Below are 22,562 nucleotides of genomic sequence, written 5' to 3' on the forward strand. Positions count from 1 at the left end.
AAAACAAGGCGGCAGATTACTACCTGAATGGCTATAAATTGGGAGAGGGGAGAATGCAGCAGGACCTGGGTGTCCTTGTGCATCAGTCACTGAAGGTAAGCATGCAGGTGCAGCAGGCAGTAAAGGCGGCAAATGGCATGTTGGCCTTCATTGTGAGAGGTTTCGAGTTCAGGAGCAGGGATGTGTTGTTGCAACTGTACAGGGCCTTGGTGAGGCCACACCTATAGTATTGTGTGCAGTTTTGGTTTCCTCTTGCTCTCGAGGGAGTGCAGCGAAGGTTTACCAGGCTGATTCCGGGGATGGCGGAACTGATGTATGAGGTGAATAGAAGCAAATTACTGCGGATGCTGGAATCTGAAACCAAACGAGAAAATGCTGGAAATTCTCAGCAGGTCTGGCAGCATCTGTAAAGAGAGAAAAGAGCTGACGTTTCTTGTCCAGATTACCCTTTGTCAAAGCTAAAAGGCAGAGAAAGTGGGAGATATTTATATTGCAGGGTGAGGGAATGAACGATGAGTCAAAGCCACAAAAACAAGGGGAAAGGCTGCTAATGGCAGTCCAGAGAGAGAATAAAAGGTGTGAATGGCCAAACTACAGAGAAACTGAAATCAGAGGATAAATTGTGACAACTGAAGAAGTGGGAGGTGGGGGGGATGGGTGGGAGAGTGATAAAATGGAGAAGGGGGAGCAAGGAGGGAGAAAAGAAAAATAAAGAAAGACAATAAAGAAGTAAAAGGTAGAGAACAGTTAAAAATTAAATGAAAACAAAGGGGTCGAGGTGGGGTATAGCTAATTATGTGAAGTTGAATTCGATGTCGAGACCGGAAGGCTGTAATGTGCCTAGCCGGAAGATGAGATGTTGTTCCTCCAGTTTACATTGAGCTTCACTGGAACATTGCAGCAGGCCAAGGACAGACATGTGAGCATGGGAGCAGGATCGTGTGTTAAAATGGCAAGCAACAGGAAGGTCAGGGTCCTGATTGCGCATAGACCGAAGGTGCTCAGCAAAGCGATCACCCAGTCTCTGCTTGGTCTTTCCGATATAGAATGCAAGAGACCAAATTGAAAGGTGCAAGTAAAATGCTGCTTAACATGGAATGTGTGTTTTGGACATTGGATGGTAAGCATGGAAGAGGTAAAGGGGTAGGTGTAAGGTGTTACACCTTCTGCAATTGCATGGGAAGGTGCCATGGGTGATGGGAAGGTGTTGGGTATAGTGGAGGAATGGACTAGGTTATCCCGGAGGGAATGGTCTCTGCGGAATGCTGACAGAGGGAGGGAAGGGAAGATGTGTTTGGTGGTGGCATCACACTGGAGTTGACGAAAATGCTTTGCATGCAGAGGCTGATGGGGTGAAATGTGAGAAGGGGGACTCTATCCTTGTTCTGGGAGGAAGGGGAGCAGGTGAGGGCCAAGGCACGGGAGCTGGACTGCACACTTTTGAGGGCCTTGTCGACAACTGTTGGTGGGGAACCACGATTGAGGAAGGAGGAGCACATATTAGAAGCACCATTTTGGAAAGTGGCACAATCAGAACAAATACAACGGAGGCAAAGGAGCTGAGAGAAAGGGATGGAGTCCTTACAGGATGTAGGGTGCGAAGAGCTGTCATCCAGATAGCTGTGGGAGTCAGTGGGCTTGTAATGGATATTGGTAGATAGTCTATTGCCAGAAATGGAGATAGAAAGGTCAAGGAAGGGAAGTGTTTGAGATGGACCAGGTAAAGGTGATGGAGAGGTGGAAACAGGAAGTGAAGTTGATTATTTGTTCCAGGTCCAGACGAGAGCACGAAGCAGCACCAAAATAGTCATCGATGTACCGGTAAAGGAGTTGTGGGAGGTGACCTATGTCGGCCTGGAACAAGGAATGTTCCACATACCCCATAAAAAGACAAGCGTAACTAGGACCCATACGAGTACCCTTGTTACACCTTTGATTTGGAGAAAGTGGGATGAGTTAAAGGAAAGGGGGTGGCACGGTGGCACAGTGGTTAGCACTGCTGCCTCACAGTGCCAGGGACCCGAGTTCGATTCCCGGCTTGAGTCGCTGTCTGTGCAGAGTTTGCACATTCGCCCCATGTCTGCATGGGTTTCCTCCGGGTACTCCGGTTTCCTCCCACAGTCCAAACATGTGCAGGTTAGGTGGATTGGACATGTTAAATTGCCCCTTAGTGTCGGGAGACTAGCTAGGGTAAATGCATGGAGTTATGGGGATAGGACCTTGGTGGGATTGTGGTCAGTGCAGACTCGATGGGCCGAGTGGCCTCCTTCTGCATTGTAGGGTTCAATGATAAGTTGTTGATTTCAGCCAGGCGGAGGAGAGTGGTGGTAGATGGGAATTGTTCAGGCCATCCTGGTATGGGATGGAGGTGTGGAGAGATTTCACATCCATGGTGAATAGGAGGCGGTTGGGACCTGCGAACTGGAAGCTGTCAATATGATGCACAACATCCAAGGAAGCCCGGATGTAGGTGGGGAGGGAATAGATCAGAGGAGTGAGGATGGAGTCAAGATTAAAGGGAATAAGTTCAGTGGGGCAGGAGCATACTGACATAAATTGGGCATATCTGGATAGTCCTTTTTGTGGATTTTGGGAAGTAAGTAGAAGCGGGCTGTCTGGGGTTGGGAGACTATAGAAACATAGAAAAACTATAGCACAAACAGCCCCTTCGGCCCACAAGTTGTGCCGAACATATCCCGACCTTCTAGACCTACCTATAACCCTCCATCCTATTACGCTCCATGTACTCATCCAGGAGTCTCTTAAAAGACCCTATTGAGTTCGCCTCCACCACCACTGACGGCAGCCGATTCCACTCGCCCACCACCCTCTGAGAAAAACTTACCCCTAACATCTCCCCTGTACCTACCCCCCAGCACCCTAAACCTGTGTCCTCTCGTAGCAGACCATTTCCACCCTGGGAAAAAGCCTCTGAGAGTCCACCCGATCTATGCCTCTCAACATCTTATACACCTCTATTAGGTCTCCTCTCATCCTTCGTCTCTCCAAGGAGAAAAGACCGAGCTCCCTCAGCCTATCCTCATAAGGCATGCCACTCAATCCAGGCAACATCCTTGTAAATCTCCTCTGCACCCTTTCAATCTTTTCCACATCCTTCCTATAGTGGGGCGACCAGAACTGAGCACAGTACTCCAAGTGGGGTCTGACAAGGGTCTTATATAGCTGCATCATTATCCCCGGACTCCTAAACTCAATCCCTCGATTGATAAAGGCCAGCACACCATACGCATATGAGGTTGGAAGCTGTAGAGGGAAGGCATCTGGAGGAAATGAGGTCGGTAACGCTGTTGGAGATAATGGCTTGATGTTCAGTGGTGTGGTCATGGTCAGGGGGATATAGGAGGAAGTATCTGAGAGTTGGCACTCAGCCTCTGCAAGGTAGAGGTCAGTACGCCAGACGACTACATCACCCCCTTTGTCGGTAGGTTTGATGACAAAGTCGCGGTTGGACCTGAGGGAACGAAGAGTAGAAAGTTCAGAAGGTTCGGAAGGAATGGACCGAGTGGTCTTCTTCCACGCTGAAGTAATTCTATGATTCTAACTGTACTCTCTTTAATTTGATTACTAAAGCCACTTGAACAAGTTTCACACACAGCCATTAGCTAAACTGTTCCAAGTAATTGCATAGCCAATTCATCTAATCTGCACAGCTTTGGACTGTGGGAGGAAACCAGAGCACCCAAAGGAAATCCAGGCAAACATGGGAAGAACGTACAAACTCCACACAGTCACCCATGGCTGGGATCAAACCCAAGTCCCTAGCGCTGTGAGGTCATTTAACTGTAATTAACCGCTTAACCACAGTTAAACGTAATTGATTTGGGATATAATTGTCTAAAGAAATATCAAGGTAGATGGTTAGAGGCAGATCTTCTTTTTCCAAAATCATGTGATTAAATCCATGTCTAAGGATTAATTGGCTAGATTTTTCAGTCAGTGGCAAAACAATTGAAGTTGACAACGATCACACAAAAGACTAACCATAGAGTTTTATTAATGCCTGCAGTGTGGATTCCACCTCTCCCAATGTTAACTTCAGTAGAACAGTAGCTCATGAGAATCTCCAGCTTTCAATAAGTGATGTCACTGAGCTAGCTAAGTAGCCAATCACACTGATGAATTCTCACAATCAGCAAACCAAGGAAGTAAACAACATTGATTATCTTTCATTTTTTAATAAGGTCACAGGCAACAAAATAGAGATAGGAACATACATCAGATTAAGATTCTGGTTGAAATATCTGGTGGCACAGTAGCTTGCACTGCTGCCTCACAGTGCCAGGGACATCTGTTCGATTCCTGGGTTGGGTCACTGTCTGTGTGGAGTCTGCACGTTCTCCCCATGTCTGCATGGGTTTCCTCTAGGTGCTCCAGTTTCCTCCCACAGTCCAAAAGACGTGCTGATTAGGTGCATTAGCCATGCTAAATTCTCCATCAGTGTACCTGAACAGGCGCCAGAGTGTGGCAACTAGGGGATTCTCACAGTCACTTCATTGCAGTGTTAATGTAAGCCTACTTGTGACACTAATAAATAAACATTAAACTTAGTTGTGACAATGCTTAGCTCTATCACTTGTTGCTTATGCTGTTTGGTATACAAGTAGTCCTGTGTTGCAGCTTCACCAGGTTAGCTACTCATTTTTCGGAATGCCTGCTGCTGTTCCTGGCATGCTCCCTTACACTCTTCATTGAACCTCTTCATGCAGTATTATTAGTCCCTTTGAAGTATGGCATTCCTTTGTTTGCCTGATGAGTGCAAGGTGAAAAGCTTTGACAGGAGTCTGTTATCAGCAATACTCCTTCAAGGTCTTTTGCAGCAAGCCTAATAAAATAAAAGTAGATACTCATGGCAAATCAAGTGATTTCCAAAGACTTCCAGCTGTTGGAACTCAACACTATCCGATGGAGGAACAGAGAAGCACCACCAACAACTTCTGGATTCCTATGTTTAACTGTGCATGTGTGGGCCACAGAAGTTGTGGAGTGTTTCACAATTTTAATGATAGCGAATGCTGATTATTTCAGCTATATTACAATGATAAATCAGGGTCACTGCACCGCACTGTAGCCTATTCATTATTCAATAAACAACTTGTTGGTTTTGAACCCGGTGAGAATATGTGCCCAATCTGCTTTTCAGTGAAAAGAAAATCACTTTTCAGCAAATAGCTAGAGTATAGAGCAAGTGAACATTCTCTGGATCTCAATAAAAGTTAATAGATAATAAGCACATTAAGACAAGCCGACCACAGGATATGCAAAAGTGCTTATGAGCGTGGTACTAGTGAATTTAAGAAAGTGTTTTGCACAAAAACCTAAAAGCACACCTATTAATCTAGATTATCGGAGATGTGCATGGAAAGTTTTTCCACACAGAGGGCGATGGGTGCCTGGAATGCACTGCCAGTGGAGGAAGCAGGCACGTTGACAACGTTCAAAGTGTACATTGATAGACACATGAATGGGAGGCGAACAGAGGGATAGAAACAGTGTGTTGGTGCAGGTGTGCTAGGCCAAAGGGCCTGTTCCTGTGTTGCATTGTTCTTTGTTAGATTATGAAAATTTTCTTCAATGCAATTCATCGAACATCCAAAAATCAAACATCCCTGCAGATTCAGTCAACAGTAATTTGTTTTACACAAACAAAAATCTCCTTTTTAGTCACATGCTTTTTACCTGCATTGTGTGTTCTGCTTCTACCCAAGTACATCTAATGCTGCCTATATTCTTATACTAAACCCATAACAATTGTATTAGCAAGCCAATGGATCTCAAGACTATCATTTTATTTTAGCTTCCCTAGCTGAGCCTGTTCAACAGCTCTCATTTTCTTAATTGGATCACGAGAGTTATTCAAGATGTTTTGGATGAGTAGTAATGAAACTATAACTAAGCTTCAAATACGCATTCGATCCATTTTCAGTGGATGGATTTTAGAAACCACAAGCTGCTGGATGGTAGCATTTAGCTGGCAAGAAAATTGCATACTCACCCATACTAAGTTGAAGATTGGAAAAAAGACAGGATGCAACAAATGACTTGCTGCCAAACAGATATGTTCTGCAAAGCTAATAGCCTTCTGAATATTAAATAAATGAACTGACAGCTTGTACTCATGTACCATTTAGAATACCAAATTCCACGCAATAAGACCATAGAAGATTGCAGTTAGTGCACTGAAATCAACGAGTACTGGTCCATTGCAAAGTTGAGGTTTTTCTAGATGCCCGAGTGTTGTTCCGATTGTGAAAGTCGCATTTTTAAGGAGCCTCTCCTTAAGAACCATGCCTTAAATCTAATGTTGTTGATCCTGTTTGTGATATAGAAAAATCCAGAATAAGCCTTCTTTGTCCATAAGAGAATTGCTGTTCTGTCACCTAAACCTTTAATACCTTTCTGTTCCAAATTTACACAGTTAAGATAGCTAATCCTGCGTCTAAAATAATGACCAAGTGCAGAAGTGCACATAGGGCGAGGACAAGATCAGCTGTCTTCTTTCCTGACAACCCACAACACTTCACTGTCCAGATGTGAAGATCTATTACTGAATAATATTCAAAATGCTCATTTATCATCAAAGAAGAAAGATTAGAGCATAAACAATTGGGAAAAAAAACATACTTGAAGAATGTATGTTTGATAATGTTTTCCATTGAAATAATTGTAATCTAATGTGTACTGAATAATTGGTACTAAAAGACTTAAAAAGCGGATTTTGCAAAATAGTACCTGCATTCCAACTCGTTCGATGACACAGGAAATGACGTGCAATACATGCATCTTCGTATCACATTCTGTGACTTCTTGCAGCAAATGGAAGAGTAGACTGAAAATATTTTCCAAGTACTATAAAACAAAGTAAATAATTATGCGCTATAATTACAGAAATTTTAAAGATACTCAAAAATGATAGCAACAAATAGAATATTTGGAATGATTATGGCAAAGATCAAATATTAAGTCAACACAAATGAACACAAAAAGGAAAGTCTCAAATTAACCAATGCTTCAATTCTACAAAATGATTTTTTTGGGGGATCACTGTAGCATATTCCAGCCCATCTCCGCTAAAATAAGGCGGCAATTTGTTCCCACTTCTTTGCCAATGTCCAGCTTTAGTCATTTGTTGGAAAATGCAGTACACTCTCCCTTGTGCACACACACACTTCCACTCAATTAACTTCCTTAATTAACTTTTACACCAGACTTGCATACATCATGGCTTAACTGTTTATAGTACACTTGGCCTTACAGATATTTGTTACTTCAAAACAAATGTCCACAGTTTATCATAACCTTTGAAACTAGCTTGAATCTCAATAAATGTCTTTTAATGAATGTCAAAAGGCATGTTAAATTGTGATTAACTCTCAGGAAAGCAGTAAACAGCCATTGTCACGAGACAATAGAATTCAAATCAGTTACATCAGTCTTTGAAATCAAACACTAAATCGCTCAGCACTTTTTGCCGGGGACAAAATCTAAATTTTCACGAGTGGCATTTCCCAAAGTATAGGGCAAAGGGGCAAAAGCAACAGGGTCAAAATGGATAATTTATTTCTGAAGGTGGAAAATGTCAAATAATGGGATACAATTAGCAGGCAGGATTATGCCTGCTGTCATGGACTACATTAGCTCAGAAAAACAGATTGGGCATTTAGGGATTTTCAGTAGGCCATGAAGTTGGGATCAGAGGTAACAAGTCCCGTAATCTCGTGCTATTGGCTGTCATGCCAGTTTGATGCCACAATCTCAATCCGTTCTTAAAGAGGTTGGTTTGGGGCGAGAACAGTCATCCGCCTGCAAGCAGCAGAGAGCCAAAGGCTAATTAATGGGCCCCATGTTGACAGGATTTCCAGTTAGCATGCGGGCTTGGCACATTGGGACAAAGCATGGATCAAGATGCCTGCACAATAAATCCCGTGAGGAACCGCTCTGCCAGACTTGCCATGGCTGTCAGCTGTAGCCACTGGCCATCCTGTGCAGGGGTCAACTCTCCACGATTACCGCCAGGCAGCTGTGGCTGATCTAGATTTTTTTTAAAAATCTGATCTGGGAAGTGCCCTTGGTCTCCATTACAAATCCATTAACCTCTCTCTCCCAAACAATCTGTCCAGGTGAAACAACAATTTATATTGACTTCTTTCCATCCATTTACAGAATTTGTTGCTCACAATGTGCTCTGTTCTACATTGGAGAGACTAGGAATAGATTGGATAACTGCTTCATGAAACATCGCTGGTCAGTCGCAAGCTTCTGACGACTTGTCATTTTAATTCTCCATTTTGTTGACCGCTCTGTCATCAATCTACTGCGGCATTCCAGTAAACCTCAATGCAAGCTCAAGGAACAGCACCGTGTCTTTCAAATAGGCACTCGGCATCCTTCTGGGACACAAAAGCAAATTCAACAACTTCAGAGCGTAGACTCTTCCACATTCTATTTACCTTTCTTTGCATGTTTTGGTCTTAATCTTGCTTTGCTCCTGTATTTGCTTTTGGAAAACAGCTGTTCATTGTTCTGCTATTCAGGCCCCCACTGGACATCCTGGCCTGAAGTTTTGCCAACACCAGGTTAAAGTCCAACAGGTTTATTTGTTAGCAAATACCATTAGCTTTCGGAGCGCTGCTCCTTCGTCAGATGGAGTGGAAATCTCCATCTGACGAAGGAGCAGCGCTCCGAAAGCTAATGGTATTTGCTAACAAATAAACCTGTTGGACCTTAACCTGGTGTTGTTAAAACTCTTACTGTGTTCACCCCAGTCCAACGCCGGCATCTCCACATCATGAAGTTTTGTCACAGTAGAGAGCCTGTTCGTCAGTGAAAACAGCAGATGTGGCCAGAATTGGGGCAGGAATCGGCCCAGTCAGGGTTAGTGTATGCGTGTTTCATGGGGACTGCTGCCTCCACTCAAATCGGATTTTGGTTTCACGGATGTTTGAAACGTGGCATGTGCAGAGTGGACCTGGTAGAAGCAGGTCTGAACTTTGTTCACTTCTTTGATTAGCCAGGGTACCCCTTTCGAGAGGTGCAAGTACGGCTGTGGAATTCCCTTCAGTCTCAACTGACCCAGAATTGGCAAAAACTATTTTGCTTTAACATAAGGATGTAGGATTCACATAGCAATTTTTTCTGCCCCTCCTAAACTCAGGTGCCAGGAAAACTTTTGCATTTGTGAAGAACACATTGCCCTTTGTGCAAAGGATGATACTAGAAGGACAGGGCATCCTTGCACATTGGCACAAAAGAAGCCAATCAACATGAGCAGCGGAGGCCAGAGAAGAGGGCAGAAAGTCAGAAGAGGCAGCACCACATGCACCAGGTAGGAGGAGGAGGAGAGGGCAACCAGATACCACCCTATGGAAAAGTTGTAAAGGCATAGGACATCCTACCTCGATGCCAAAGAACTAGTGTCGAAGGCAGCAGAGGTTAAGGTGGTGACACATACGTTGCATGGTACGGCAACAAGTGGAGACACAATCCATCAACCCTCCTGCCCTGTCAATTGCTGCAAATCATTGTTTTCAACTTCTCTGCCTCAGGATCTTTCCAGGGATCATCAGGAGATCTGCTGGTATATTGCAGTCAGCAGCACATAGAATCATAGAAACCTGCAGTGTAGGAGGCTATTTGGCCCATCGAGTCTGCCCCCACCACAATCCCACCCAGGCCCTATCCTCATAACCCCATGCATTTACCCTAGCTAGTCCCCCTGACACTAAGGCAATTTAGCACTGCCAATCAACCTAACCTGCACATCTTTGGACTGTGGGAGGAAACTGGAGCACCCAGAGGAAACCCATGCAGACACGAGGAGAACGTGCAAACTCCACACAGACAGTGACCCATGCCGGGAATTGAACCGGGTCCCTGGCGCCGTGAGGCAGCAGTGCTAACCACTGTGCCACCCGCTGCATTAAGGCAGTAATTGATATCTTGTTTGCTCACGTGGGGGAATCACATTAATATCCCTGTAGATTTGGCATCTCAGATACAGATAGTTATGGTTTTTGACCAATTAGCAGGTTCCCTCAGGGGCAGGATGTTATTGATTACATCCATGTCCATGTAAAGGCACCCAAACATAAATTAGATACCTTCCATCCGCTGGAAGTCCTTCCACTCAATGTATGGTTGGTTTGTAACCCCAAAGTCTTCCTTCAAGTGTGAGCACAGCTGCTTGGCAGCTGACTCACCTCTTTCATACAAAGGAATTCCCAACTCCCTCAGCTATTTTAGCACCAACACAAATCTCTGATTGGCTTCAAGAGAACAAGGGTTACCACTTAAAACCTAGATAATGATCCCCTTTAGGAGGCAGAGCACAATGACAACAACAGCCATATCCTCACAAGCATTGCAATCAAGGTGGCCAACGGCATTTTAAAAATGCACTTCAGTTGCCTTAATCGCTCAGGTGGAGTACTGTATTATGTCCTAGCAAGGGTAACAAGAATAGAAGTGGTTTTCAGCAGGCAGCACAAAATTGAGCCACAGATTGGTCTAGGAATCGATGATGGTGACAACACCATGGGCTAGGTTCAAACTTTTGAGGAGGAGCAAGATTACAAAATGACAAGGAGGCGGCCCATCCATTCTGACAATTCCCAAATGGATGAAGATGAGGAAGTTGCCAACGGCAGAGCAGCTGGGAGGCATGGTCACGTACTCAGGGTTGATTCTGTGAAAGAGACCAGACCAGTCCTTGTGCAAAAAGTTGATTCATACAACATCCTCCCTTTTGCTCTATGTTCACCCTCCCCCATTTCATCTGTCTAAAACCTATTACTTTTCATAGTTTGATGAAAGGTCATCGGCCTGAAACAGTAATTCTTTCTTTCTCCACGAATGCTGCTTGACTTGCTGAGTATTTCAAGCACTTTCTATCTTTACTTTGGACATATTAACACTCATCTTGATAAATAATGTACATTAAAGCCTTAGGTAGAGAACAGTTAAGTTTCACTAGGCTGATAACACGCATGAGAAACCAGAGTTACAAGGAGATAAATGCAATACTGTAATTTCTTTCACTAAGGGGAAAGATTTTTAAAATCATGATGGCATTTATTTGGGTGAAAATGGAAAGACTGCTTCCTTTGGTTGAGGAGCCAATGACAAAGCATCATCAGTTTAAAATGGTCAACAAGAAAGTGAAGAGGTTAGCAAACATCTTTGCACAGAGGTGTTGGAACATGCACCATCTATAGCAACTCCATTGAAGAAAACACAAATTGCATCTTTTAAATGGATAACTATTTGATGTCAAGGAAGATGCAAAGTACAGTAGTTGCAATAGTTTTGGATCGATCAAACAAAGAACTGGCAAAGACATGATGGCTACACTACTTATGATTAAAAGCATCCAGTCATGGATTGGATTCCAGGTAACAGCACAATGAGCAAACAACTTTGACTGTGTGGCCAAATTCCCCTCCAACTCGATTTTCAAGTTTGCTGATGACACCACCGTTGTGGGTCAGACCAAGACACAGTAAAAAGATAAGAGAATCTGGTGAGCTGGTGCGATGATGATAATCTCTCCCTCAATGTCAACAAAATGAAGGAGATAGTCATCAACTTCAGGAAGTGTAGTAGAGGGCATGCCCTTTCTACAACAACGGGGCAAAGTAGAAAGGGTCAAGAGCTTCAAAGTTTTAAACTTTTAGGTGTCCAGATCACCAACAACCTGTCCTGATCCCCCCATGCCGACACCATAGTTAGGAAAGCCCACCAACGCCTCTACTTTCTCAGGAGACTAAAGAAATTTGGCATGTTTGCTACAACTCTCACCAATTCTACAAATGCATCATAGAAAGCATTCTTTCTGGTTGTATCACAGCTTGGTAAGGCTCCTGCTCTGTCCAAGACTGCAAGAAACTACAAAGGTTTGTGAATGAAGCCCAGTCCATCACACAAACCAGCCTCCCATCTATTGACACTGTCTACACTTCCCGCTGCCACGGCAAAGCAGCCAGCATAATTAAGGACCCCATGTACTTCCACCACCTTCCGTCGGTAAAGATACAAAAGTCTGAGTTCACACACCAGCTGACTCAAGAACAGCTTCTTCCCTGCTGCCATCAGACATTTCAATGGATCTACCTCGCATTAAGTTGATTGTTCACTACACCCTAGCTACGACTGTAACACTACAGTCTCCATTCTCTCCTTTCCTTCACTATGCACGGTATGCTTTGTCTGTATAGTGCGCAAGAAACAATACTTTTCACTGTATACAAATACGTGACAATAACAAATCAAATCAAACCAAGACCTTGGAAAATATCAACCATGATACAAGTCCACTTCCATTTTGACTTATTTGACATCAAGTTTTGGGCATACCCAAAAACATTGCGAATCACCATGTACTGACAAGACGCCTAGCTTCAGCTCTTGGATTTGTCTGCACATTTTTTTCTAAGGTGTCTTCATCTTCGCCTGTCATCTTTTAGATTCTTCTTGCAGACTCCACTGTGTTCTTGTTTTTACACATTTTTGGTGTACAGGAAGTTTACCATGTCCATCATGCTTTAGCAATTTGGTCATTTTTGCCACAACTTTTGCACTTGTTTTCCTTACTCCAGCATTCCCCCACTGAGTGTCCAACTTGAGCACATTGGTGACATCTTGTGGTTTTGAAGCTTTATTTTTGGTAGTCTCCATTTTGTGGATCTTTTCCCCAGCTACTATCTGTGAAGCCTTTTTAGCAGGCAGCTCCACTGACACTACAATGTCTACTGCTGATTTAAGAGTCAGTGTTCTTTCAGTAACAGCTTTCTCTGAATGGCTTCATTCCAGAGTCTACATACCAACCTTTCACAAAGAGTATCATCAAGCGTCACACCAAATTTGTAGTATTTTAGCAAGCTTTCGTAAGGTTGCCACGAACAGTGAAATGCTTTCACCTTCCTCTTGGCTTTGGTGGTAGAACCTAATCTTTCTGTAATAATGAGCGGTTTCAGTGAGAAATGCTCTGCTAAGACCTTAGTCAGTTTGTCATAGGCTTTAACTCCTGCCGTGCTGAATGGCCTAGACTCTGTAGTAACATAAAAGTTTTGTGTCCTACCAAAATTAGAAATGTTATAACCTTTCGGCAATCTGGTACTTGATTTGCTTGGAGATAATATTGAATCTTTGCGTAAGTTCCAAGGCTCACAATCTTCATCAAATATATACACAGCGCTATCTTATCCCGCCATTATTGGTCTGGCTCCTGGGTTTGATACTTTCTTCAGTTTCCCCCTCTTACTCACACAATACAAGAGATCATCCTAACTAACAATTCAACAATTTTCTTTTTGCCTGGAATTTTTCCTTTTTCAGAGTAGTAGCTTCTTTAAGATCTCGGAATTTTTTTCTGTCCTGAGACTCTGTTCCCACAGCCCATTTCGCTTCGCCACATGCACAAGTCTCCTCAGCTTGGAAGTCTACCCACTTTATTTAATGGTAAGCAAGTTTAAACTTTGTATCTTCTTACTCATTTTTTTTGCCAAACCTTTTTGTAGTGCATAGGAGGTTCCTTGTCCTTGCCTTCGGTTCCCTTTTCAATCCAAAATGCTGGGTTTTTGTTCTTTGAATCCAATTGAAATTTTTTTTCTTCTCTGACTTTCATTGCCAGTTTTCTTTTTATGTATCAACAAGAGTTAGCACACAGGGAAAAGTAATGAAGTGCCACTCTTGGGGGTTTTGGTTATTCACAATGCAAGTTTATGTTGGAGTTGTTGCTTGTTCCAGGTCCAAGATTGAAGAGCCTCAAAAGCCTGCCAGAGCCAATGGAAAGCAAAAGCCACCTGAACTAGGATACTGACTGCCTTAGTGTAACTTTTGTTGCTTAATAAAGCGCTCTGAACCGATACCCCGTCACAACATTATCTACTAGTCTGAAATTTGTTTAGTCTCTGATCCGTTTACAGTGGAGTTGAACATTAAAACGCCCACACAGTACTAAAATAGTACTAAAGATGGAACAGTCAGTAGGATCAGAAGTATGCATTCCAGAATAGTGAAGGTGATTGGGGAAATATAACAGCAACAGCATTAAACACTATTTTCAAAAGAATGTGGCACAGCATTCATGTAAAAAGTCAGGAGGGTGGCAAATGTTATAATCAATTCAAAAGTGGACAAGAATTAGCCAGGAAATCTCTGTATGGTAGAGCAGTGCTTATGATACTGGACAGTAACTCAGCGGATGAGAGTTCGGATTCCATCATGGCAGTTTGAGGAATCTGTTTTTAAAAATTGGTGATGAAAGGCTGACATCAGCAAAAGTGACCAAGAAGCTGTTTGTAGCAAAGATCTAGACAGTTCACGAACATTCTTTAGGAATTTTCTTTCACATTCAAAGGAGGCGGGCTTCGCTGGTTAGGTCAGCATTTATTGTCCATCCCCAGTTACACAGGAGGTGGTGCTGTGATCTATCTTGAACCGCTGCAGTCCATGTGTGCTGTAGGTACACCCACAAAGCTGTTGGGGATGGAGTTCAAAGATTAGGACCTGGTGACAGTGAAACAACAGCAATATATTTCAAAATCAGGATGGTGAGTGGCTTGGAGGAGAAGTTGCCATGCAGCTGCTACTTGCCCATGTCCTTCTAGATGGTAGCAGTCATGAATATGGAAGGTGTTATCTAAGGAACCTTAGTGAGTTTCTGCAGTGCATCTTGTAGCTGGTACACATTGCTCCCACTGTGCGTCGGTGGCGGAGGAAGTGAATGTTTGTGGATGAGGTGTCAATCAAGCAGGCTGTTTTGTCCTGGATGGTGTCAAGCTTCTTGATTGTTGTTGGAACTGCAATCATCCAGGCAAGTGGTAAGTATCCCATCACACTCCTGACTTGTGCCTTTTAGATTGCGGACAGATTTTGGGGAATCAGGTGGTGAGATACTCACCACAAGATTCCTATCCTTTGACTTGTTCTTGTAGCCAAGATATTTATATGACTAGTCCAGTTAAGTTTCTGGTCAATGGTAACCCTCAGGGGGATTCAGTGATGCCAATGCCATTGACTGTCAAGGGACAATGATTAGATTCGTTCATGTTGGAGATGGTCATTGCCTTGCGCTTGTGTGGCACTAAAGTTACTTGCCACTTGTCAGCCCAAGGCTGGATAATGTTCAGGTCTTGCTGCACTTGGTCATGGACTGCTTCAGTATCTGAGGAGTCACGAATGGTGCTGAAGATTTTGCAATAATTAGCAAACATCCCCACTTCTGAACTTAAGATGGAAAAGGACATTGATGAAGCAGCTGAAGATGGTTTGGCCTAGGACACTACCTCTCTTGCTAAGGGAGGCCCAAATATGACTGCAGTCACACATTAACATGCTTGACTCTGAATGATCCTCCAAAGTAGCCTAGCAAGTTACACAGTTGTATTAAACCACGAGAAAGAGTAACAAGATCACACAAACTGCAGAGGTTTAAGAAAAAGGCCCACCATTACCTTCCACCATTCGGGACGACCAATAAGTGCCAGAATTGCCAGTGAGATCAGCTCCCAACAATAAATATTAAAATAAAGTAAAAAATCACCAGTAAATTAGTTTAAGTTCAAATGTAAATGAACTTTTAGACTCTTATGAAATTAATGTGCACTATGAGCCACAAATTAAATTAGGAGAACTAGCATTCCAACATTGATTTATAAAGAGGAAGAGTCATGCTAGACTAAATGTAATTATACATGAGAAAATCACCATGTATAAGGGGGCCACAATAAATGGTATTAATGTTCTAATTATGAATTTTCAGGTTTGTCATAAGGTGCTGTCCAACAACTCCCCCCCCATCCCCCCCAAGATAGTTTGGACCTTGGACCTACATATATTTTTACATAACTCAGCCATTTTTATTAAATCTTAGTCACAGATTTAATTCCCTTTTTAATTTCCTTTTTTTGAACTTTAAATTTCCTTGTTCACACAGACTGGTGTTGGAAGATAAAAATGCATTAGAAATGAGGTCTGTTCATTTTTATTTTATTTATTAGTCACAAGTAAGGCTTACATTAACACTGCAATGAAGTTACTGTGAAATTCCCCTAGTCGCCACAGTCCAGCACCTGTTCAGGTCAATGCACCTAACCAGCACGTCTTTCAGAATGTGGCAGGAAACCAGAGCACCCGGAGGAAACCCACGCAGACACAGGGAGAATGTGCAAACTCCAGACAGACAGTGACTCAAGCCAGGAATCGAACCCGGGTTCCTAGTGCTGCGAAACCGCAGTGCTAACCACTGTGCTACCGTGCCGCCCATCACTGTGCTACCATGCCACCTACTTTATTCTTTTTATTCTTGTTGGCACTTGAAATGCTTCCAGGAAATCTCAAACTTGACTTGTGCTAAACTAGTTTATGTTGCACTGCTGGATCCATAGAACAACACAAAAAAATATGCTTCTTAAATAGTAGCTGGAAAGTCTGTACAACTGCTTTTGTGCAATTCACAAGGCTACATTCAACACTTCGGATGATATTAAAATAGCAGAGGATAGCTCGCGTACAGAACAATGCCAATCAAAATAAAAATCAAATTGACACCTAAAAATGATGGGGACCTGAGTGAAATAAATGAGAAGGGTTATGGGGATGTGGAGATGGGGGCTTGGATTGCTCTACTCAGGGCCAGCAAGGTTTGAATGGGCTGAATGGTCTTTTCCTGTGCTGTAATTCTATTCCACAACAGAAACAAGGACAAGCTGACAGCTGCGCAGCTGATTTCTCTACAATGACAACAGTTTTGGCTGCAGGCCGACAGAAATTGACAACTTCTTTATCGGGAAGAAAGAGAAGAACAAATCAATGAAACAATATTTATGGTCACCAAAATTCCATGGATTAACAATTGGTGAACCTTTCTTTCAGCTCTAAAATTCTGGTGTTGAAATATCTTTGCACTCGTCAAAACACTTTTGTTCAAACCCTGATGCCCTCATTATGATTAACCTGATTGGTTTGGGTATTTCTATCTGCACATTGATACATCAAATGCACTGTCAACGAAAACAAATAAAAAACTGAAGAATGCAATTATACAGTTGTCCTGCTCATAACTTTAAAAAATGCACCGTTATCAACTAACTTTAAAAAGCAATAACCATTCATTTGTTACACATTCAATTTAGTTAAGAGATCTAGAATAATTGATAGATTTAGTCAATACTTCAATATTTAGTCATTTGGTTTTAGCTCTATTGAGATGATTTTCTTTCTACCATCAACAAAAAATCCTTGAAAAATATTGATTATTGAAAACTTTCACATATCAAAATTTTAAAAATGCATAGAAAAAAATACTTACTGGTATAAACTGTTCTGTTCTAAACTCAAAGTCATCTACAGGTGATCGAGTTAAAGAACAAGGTCTTCATTGCTCTTGTAACATCATCAATATTACCAACAAAAATTTATCTTCATAAATAAGCCATTGAATTAGTACGGTTTCCCCATGCACTCTGCAAATATCTTTCCCCCACAGTAAAATTCTACCTAAATGAAATGAATCTAAACCAGAAAACAGTTAAAATAACAGTCAATTGACATCAACATATTTCCTCTCAACCACTGAAAATCAACAAGTGGGCAAAGACTGAACAGATGGAACATAATGTGGGAAAATGTGAGGTTGTCCCCTTTGGCAGAAATAATAGAAAAGCAATATACTATTTAAATGGAAAGAAGTTGCAGAATTCTGCAGTACAGAGGGATTTGGGTGTCCAGGTATACGAATCTGAAAAAGCTGGTACCCGGTATCAAGTCATTAAGAAGGGAAATGGAGTGTTGTTTATTGTTGGGGAATGGAATATAAAGTAAGGACATTTTGCTGTTTTACTGGGGTCTTGTGGGATCACATATGGAGTACAGTGCACAGTTTTGGTCTCCCTACTTACGAAAGGATATTAATATATTAGAAATCTTTCAGATGAGATTTACTTGACTGATTCCGAGGTTATCTTGTGAGGAAAGGTGGACAAGTTAGGCATATATCCAACGGAATGTATAAGAATAAGAGGTGAGCTTATTGAAATGTTTAAGACTTAACAGGGTGGATACTGAGTGAATGTTTTCTCCTTGTGGAGGAGGCTAAAACTAGGGGCACAGTTTAACAATAAGGGATCTCACATTTAAGATGGAGGTGAAGAGAAATTAGAAACATAAAAACAAGAATCAGGATTGGCCATTTGGCCCTTCGAGCCTGCTCCGCCATTCATCTTGATCATGGCTGATTATCAAATTAAACATCCTGATACCCCCCCTTTCTCCCATATCCTTTAGGCCCAAGAGCTATATCTAATTTCTTCTTGAAATCAGACAATGTTTTGACCTCAACTACATTCTATGGTAGTGAATTTCACAGATTCACCACCCTCTGGGTGAAGAAATTTCTCCTCACCTCGGTTCTAAAAGGTTTACCCTTTATCCTCAATTTATGATCCCTAGTTCTGGACTGCCCCAGCATTGGGAACATTCTTTCTGAATCTACCTTGTCTAACCCTGTTAGAATTTTATAAGTTTCTATGAGATCCCCTCTCACTCTTCTAAATTCCAATGAATTCTAACCTACTTAGTCTTTCCTTATATGACAGACCTGCCATCCCAGCCTGGTAAACCTTTGTTGTACTCCCTCTATAGCAAGGACACCCTTCCTCAGATAAGGACCCAAAACTGCATACAATACTCTAGGTGTGGCCTGACCAACGTGCTATACAATTGCAGCAAAACATCCCTATCCCTATACTCAAATCCACTCGCTATGAAGGCCCAAATATCATTTGCCTTCTTTATTGTGTGCTTTCCACCCCATGAGACCAGACAATAACCACAATAATTTTGAATTTACTGACTTACAGAGTTCAGATGCCTCCCATCAATGTTACTGTGCCTTCTGCTTCCCAGTACAATGACCCCAACCCACAGAGCCAAAATGCCTGAGTATTCTGACCACACATACACACTATTTTGTACATGACCATCACAATCAAGAGAGGCCTTTGCCTGTCCAAGACAGGGACCAAGACATGTGTGCCATGCAGTGCACTCAAACATGACCCACACAGCCCCAGGACAATTTGTTCTATCGCCATCCAACAGCATGGCCTCAGCCCCAGTGCAATCTATAACTTCTCCTTAGACAATCTTACAACTCTTGCCCCAGGACAGTCTTTTAATACTTCACTGTGTTCCTTTAATATCTCTTCCACTGGCAGGGCCTGTAACTTGGAGTGGGAATGTGATTCAGTGAGTTGATCTTTTAATGAGTATTCATGAGATGCAAATGAATACAAATGTAGTTCCTGATGTAGATCAACAAGTCAACCCATCTTTAACCTGCTATCAAAGTTGGGAGAACAAATCCCAAACTAATTTTCTTATGGCGGGAAACTGACTTTTACCATCACTCTCCTGCCTACATCTCAACCATCTGACTACTTTCCTGACATTCCCATGCCTCATCAACCGCCACTACAAATCACCCGACACCCCCATCCTCCACCAGCCCGATTGATCGCCGACACATCACCCAACAGTTGGCCCCCCCAAAAGCCTTCCCACTTACATTCCTTCTGGTTTCTCAAAGTGGCTGGGACCTTTAAGCCTACCTGCTTTACAGCAGCTAGTGAAATAAAATAAAAAGTGGCCGTCGTATTCTTTCATCCAGCTATGCTGCCCTTGACTGAAGGCTTGGGGAACCAGCTGCACTGCACTTTTCTAAGGAAGTCCAAGTCTAGGGCACAAACTGTGCAGCTGCAGTCCAGTGCAAGTAAAAAAGGAGTGGAATGGTAATCCGATTGTGATTGCCACTCCTTGGATATTCAGGCCCATCTTTTCTTTCAGAGGGCTATTAGTCGATGGAATTCTCTTCTCCAGAGTGCTGTAGAGGCAGGTGAATGAATATTTTTAAGGCTGAATGAGATATATTCTTGATTGACAAGGGAGTAAAAGGGTATAGGGGGCTGACAGGAAAGTAGAGTTGTGGCCACAATCAGATGTGCCATGTTCTTATCAAATGGCAGAGCAGGGTCGATGGGCCAAATGGCCTTCGCTTGCTCCTGAGTTGTATGTTGTATCGTGCATATGTAACAAAAAAAGATGCAAAACGTTGACTATTGAAAACAATTTTCAGTTTTGCCAAGGCTAACGAAAAAACAAAAAGAAAAACAGTACTTACTGGTTCAAACGATTCTGTTCTAAACTGTTAGTCTTGTCAGTCTTGATCGGATTTTGAGAAAATGTATCCCAACTAATCCGTTGGTAAAAGACCTGTAACACAGCCCAAAAACTGCTCCAAATTACCAGCCAAGGATTGTATGTGCAGTTGGTATGGATAGCTGCATTAACCAAGTAAACCAATCTCTACATCCAGAGAACTAGTGTAAGCTCCTGATATAAATTTTCTCAAATACACAAAATGGCAATGGTTACTAATGGCGCATCTGTATTCTGCAACAATGCCACAGAGTATTAAGCAAGAATTTAATCCGAATGGATGAAGGGGTTGTCACTACAGGGGTAATGTTACTGAACTAATAATCCCAGTGATCCAAAGACCCCACTAATGCCCTGGAGATGAGCTCAAATTCCCACACAGCAGTTTGAGGAATATGTCTGGAAAAAATGCTAGCCTCATTAATTAAGATCATGAAACTACAGAATTGTTGCAAAGCCCATCTGGTTCACTAATGGCCTCACCTGGTCTGACCAGACATGATTCCAGATCCACACCAGTGCGGTTGACTCAACTGCCCTCTGCAACGGCAAATCAAACCACTGAGTTGGAGACAGCTCACTACCACCTGCTCAAGGGCAACAAATGCTCTGCCAGCAATGCACTATTACCAAGAACAACAATTAAAAAGAAAGTCAGATATGAAAAAGATGGGTTTCAGCTGTACTCTCTAGGGCAATGGAAGCATGTAGACATAAGCCAGGATATCTACTCCTACTCACTATTCAGGACAATTGCTGAAAATGCACATCGCTGGATGTTCAGTAAGTGCAGAACTGAAGCACAGCTGTAATACTCCTTCAGGTCAAACAGCCTGCCAAGGTTCAGAGTCCTTGAGACACAGATGATTAGCCACTTGGGAGAGAAACCAGCAACATCTTCAGGAGAAGAGAAAAATCTGAATTGATGAATGCCCTGGAACTCTAGGTGTACTGCACTAATACCTCATAACCTCAATGTACACACAAGCTAAACATACCCTGTAAAATAAAACTTGTGTGCAAGTCCAGACATGTTTGCGATGTACAATTCAAACACATTTGTCATTGATCAGTCAGAACAGTTATTGTTCTAATCATTTTGTTTTTGATAAGAAAATATAATTTTATGGTGGAACTTATTAAACAATCAGGTATCAGAGTGCTGGGATGGCAGTCACGTCTACATTATCTTTAAATGTAATCTAGTAAATTAGATTTGCATTAAAGCGAAGATTCAGGCTAACATTTTAAACTTGGATGGCAGATGCTTTCCGAATTAGCAGCAAATAAAATCTTGAATTTGTATACCCCTTAATCACTATTGAATATACAACTAGATACAGTCATAAGATAAAAAGACAATGTGAGCAAAGATTTAGTATTATGTCATAATGAAAAATCAAGATGGGGAAAAAAACCCATGGGATCCAAGGAAATGTAGCAAACTGGATACAAAATTGGCTCAGTGGTCTGCTTTTCGTGCTATGTATTAATACATTGAACAAAAATGTAGGGGGAAATGATCAAGAAGTTTACATAGGACACAAAAATTGGCTGCAGGTTGATAGTGAGGAGAATAGCTGTAGTCCACAGGATGATATCAATGGACTGGTCAGGTGGGCAGAAAAGCAGCAAATGAAATTCAATCCAGAGAAATGAGAGGTGATGCATTTGGGGAGGTCAGACAAAACAAGGGAATACATAATAAATGGTAGGATACTGAGATGTGTAGAGGAAGTGAGGGACCTTGCAGTGAATGCTCACAGACTCCTGAAAGTGGCAAGACAAGTCAATAAGGTGGTTAAGAAGGCATTGAGAGTTCTTTCCTTTATTAGGCAAGGTATACAATAGAAGAGGAGGGAGGTAATGCTGCAGCTATATAAAACATTAGTTAGGCCACAACTTGAGTACTGTGTGTAGTTCTGGTCACCTCATTACAGAAAAGATGCCATTGCACAGAGAGATTTATGAGGACATTGCCAGAACTAGGAATTCTCAGCTATGAGGAAAGATTGGATAGGCTGGGATTGTTCTCTTTGGAATACTGAAGGGCTGAGGGGAGATTTAATTGAGATGTACAAAATTGTGAGGGGCCTGGATAGAGTGGATGGGAAAGTTCTATTTTTCTTAGCAGAGAGGTCAGTGACTATGGGGCATAGGTTTAACATGATTGGCAAAAAGATTAGAGGGGAGATCAGGAAACACTTTTTCATCCAGAGGAGAGTAGGGATCTGGAACTCACTGCCTGAAAGGGTAATATAGGCAGAAACCCTCAACTTATTAAAAAGTGACTGGATATGCATCTCATGTGCAGTAACCTGCAGGGCTAT

At 42.3% G+C, this 22,562-nt stretch overlaps 1 protein-coding gene across 12 annotated transcripts in view; it reads right to left on the reverse strand.

Moving 5' to 3' along the window:
- Positions 1-22,562, reverse strand: part of ipo11 (importin 11) — a 548,937-nt gene that overhangs the window by 287,897 nt on the left and 238,478 nt on the right. For 9 of the 12 annotated variants that reach the window (XM_078218342.1, XM_078218361.1, XM_078218371.1 and 6 more), the window contains 2 exons: positions 17,327-17,367; positions 6,751-6,867 (listed from right to left, as the gene is read on the reverse strand). In XM_078218342.1, the coding sequence (XP_078074468.1) occupies positions 6,751-6,867; positions 17,327-17,367 (158 nt within the window). The remainder of the gene's footprint in view (positions 1-6,750; positions 6,868-17,326; positions 17,368-22,562) is intronic. The other 3 variants (XM_078218429.1, XM_078218391.1, XM_078218381.1) reach the window with 1 other exon arrangement.

Source organism: Mustelus asterias, chromosome 1 (genome assembly GCF_964213995.1).
Source record: "Mustelus asterias chromosome 1, sMusAst1.hap1.1, whole genome shotgun sequence".
Taxonomy (NCBI): Eukaryota; Metazoa; Chordata; class Chondrichthyes; order Carcharhiniformes; family Triakidae; genus Mustelus; species Mustelus asterias.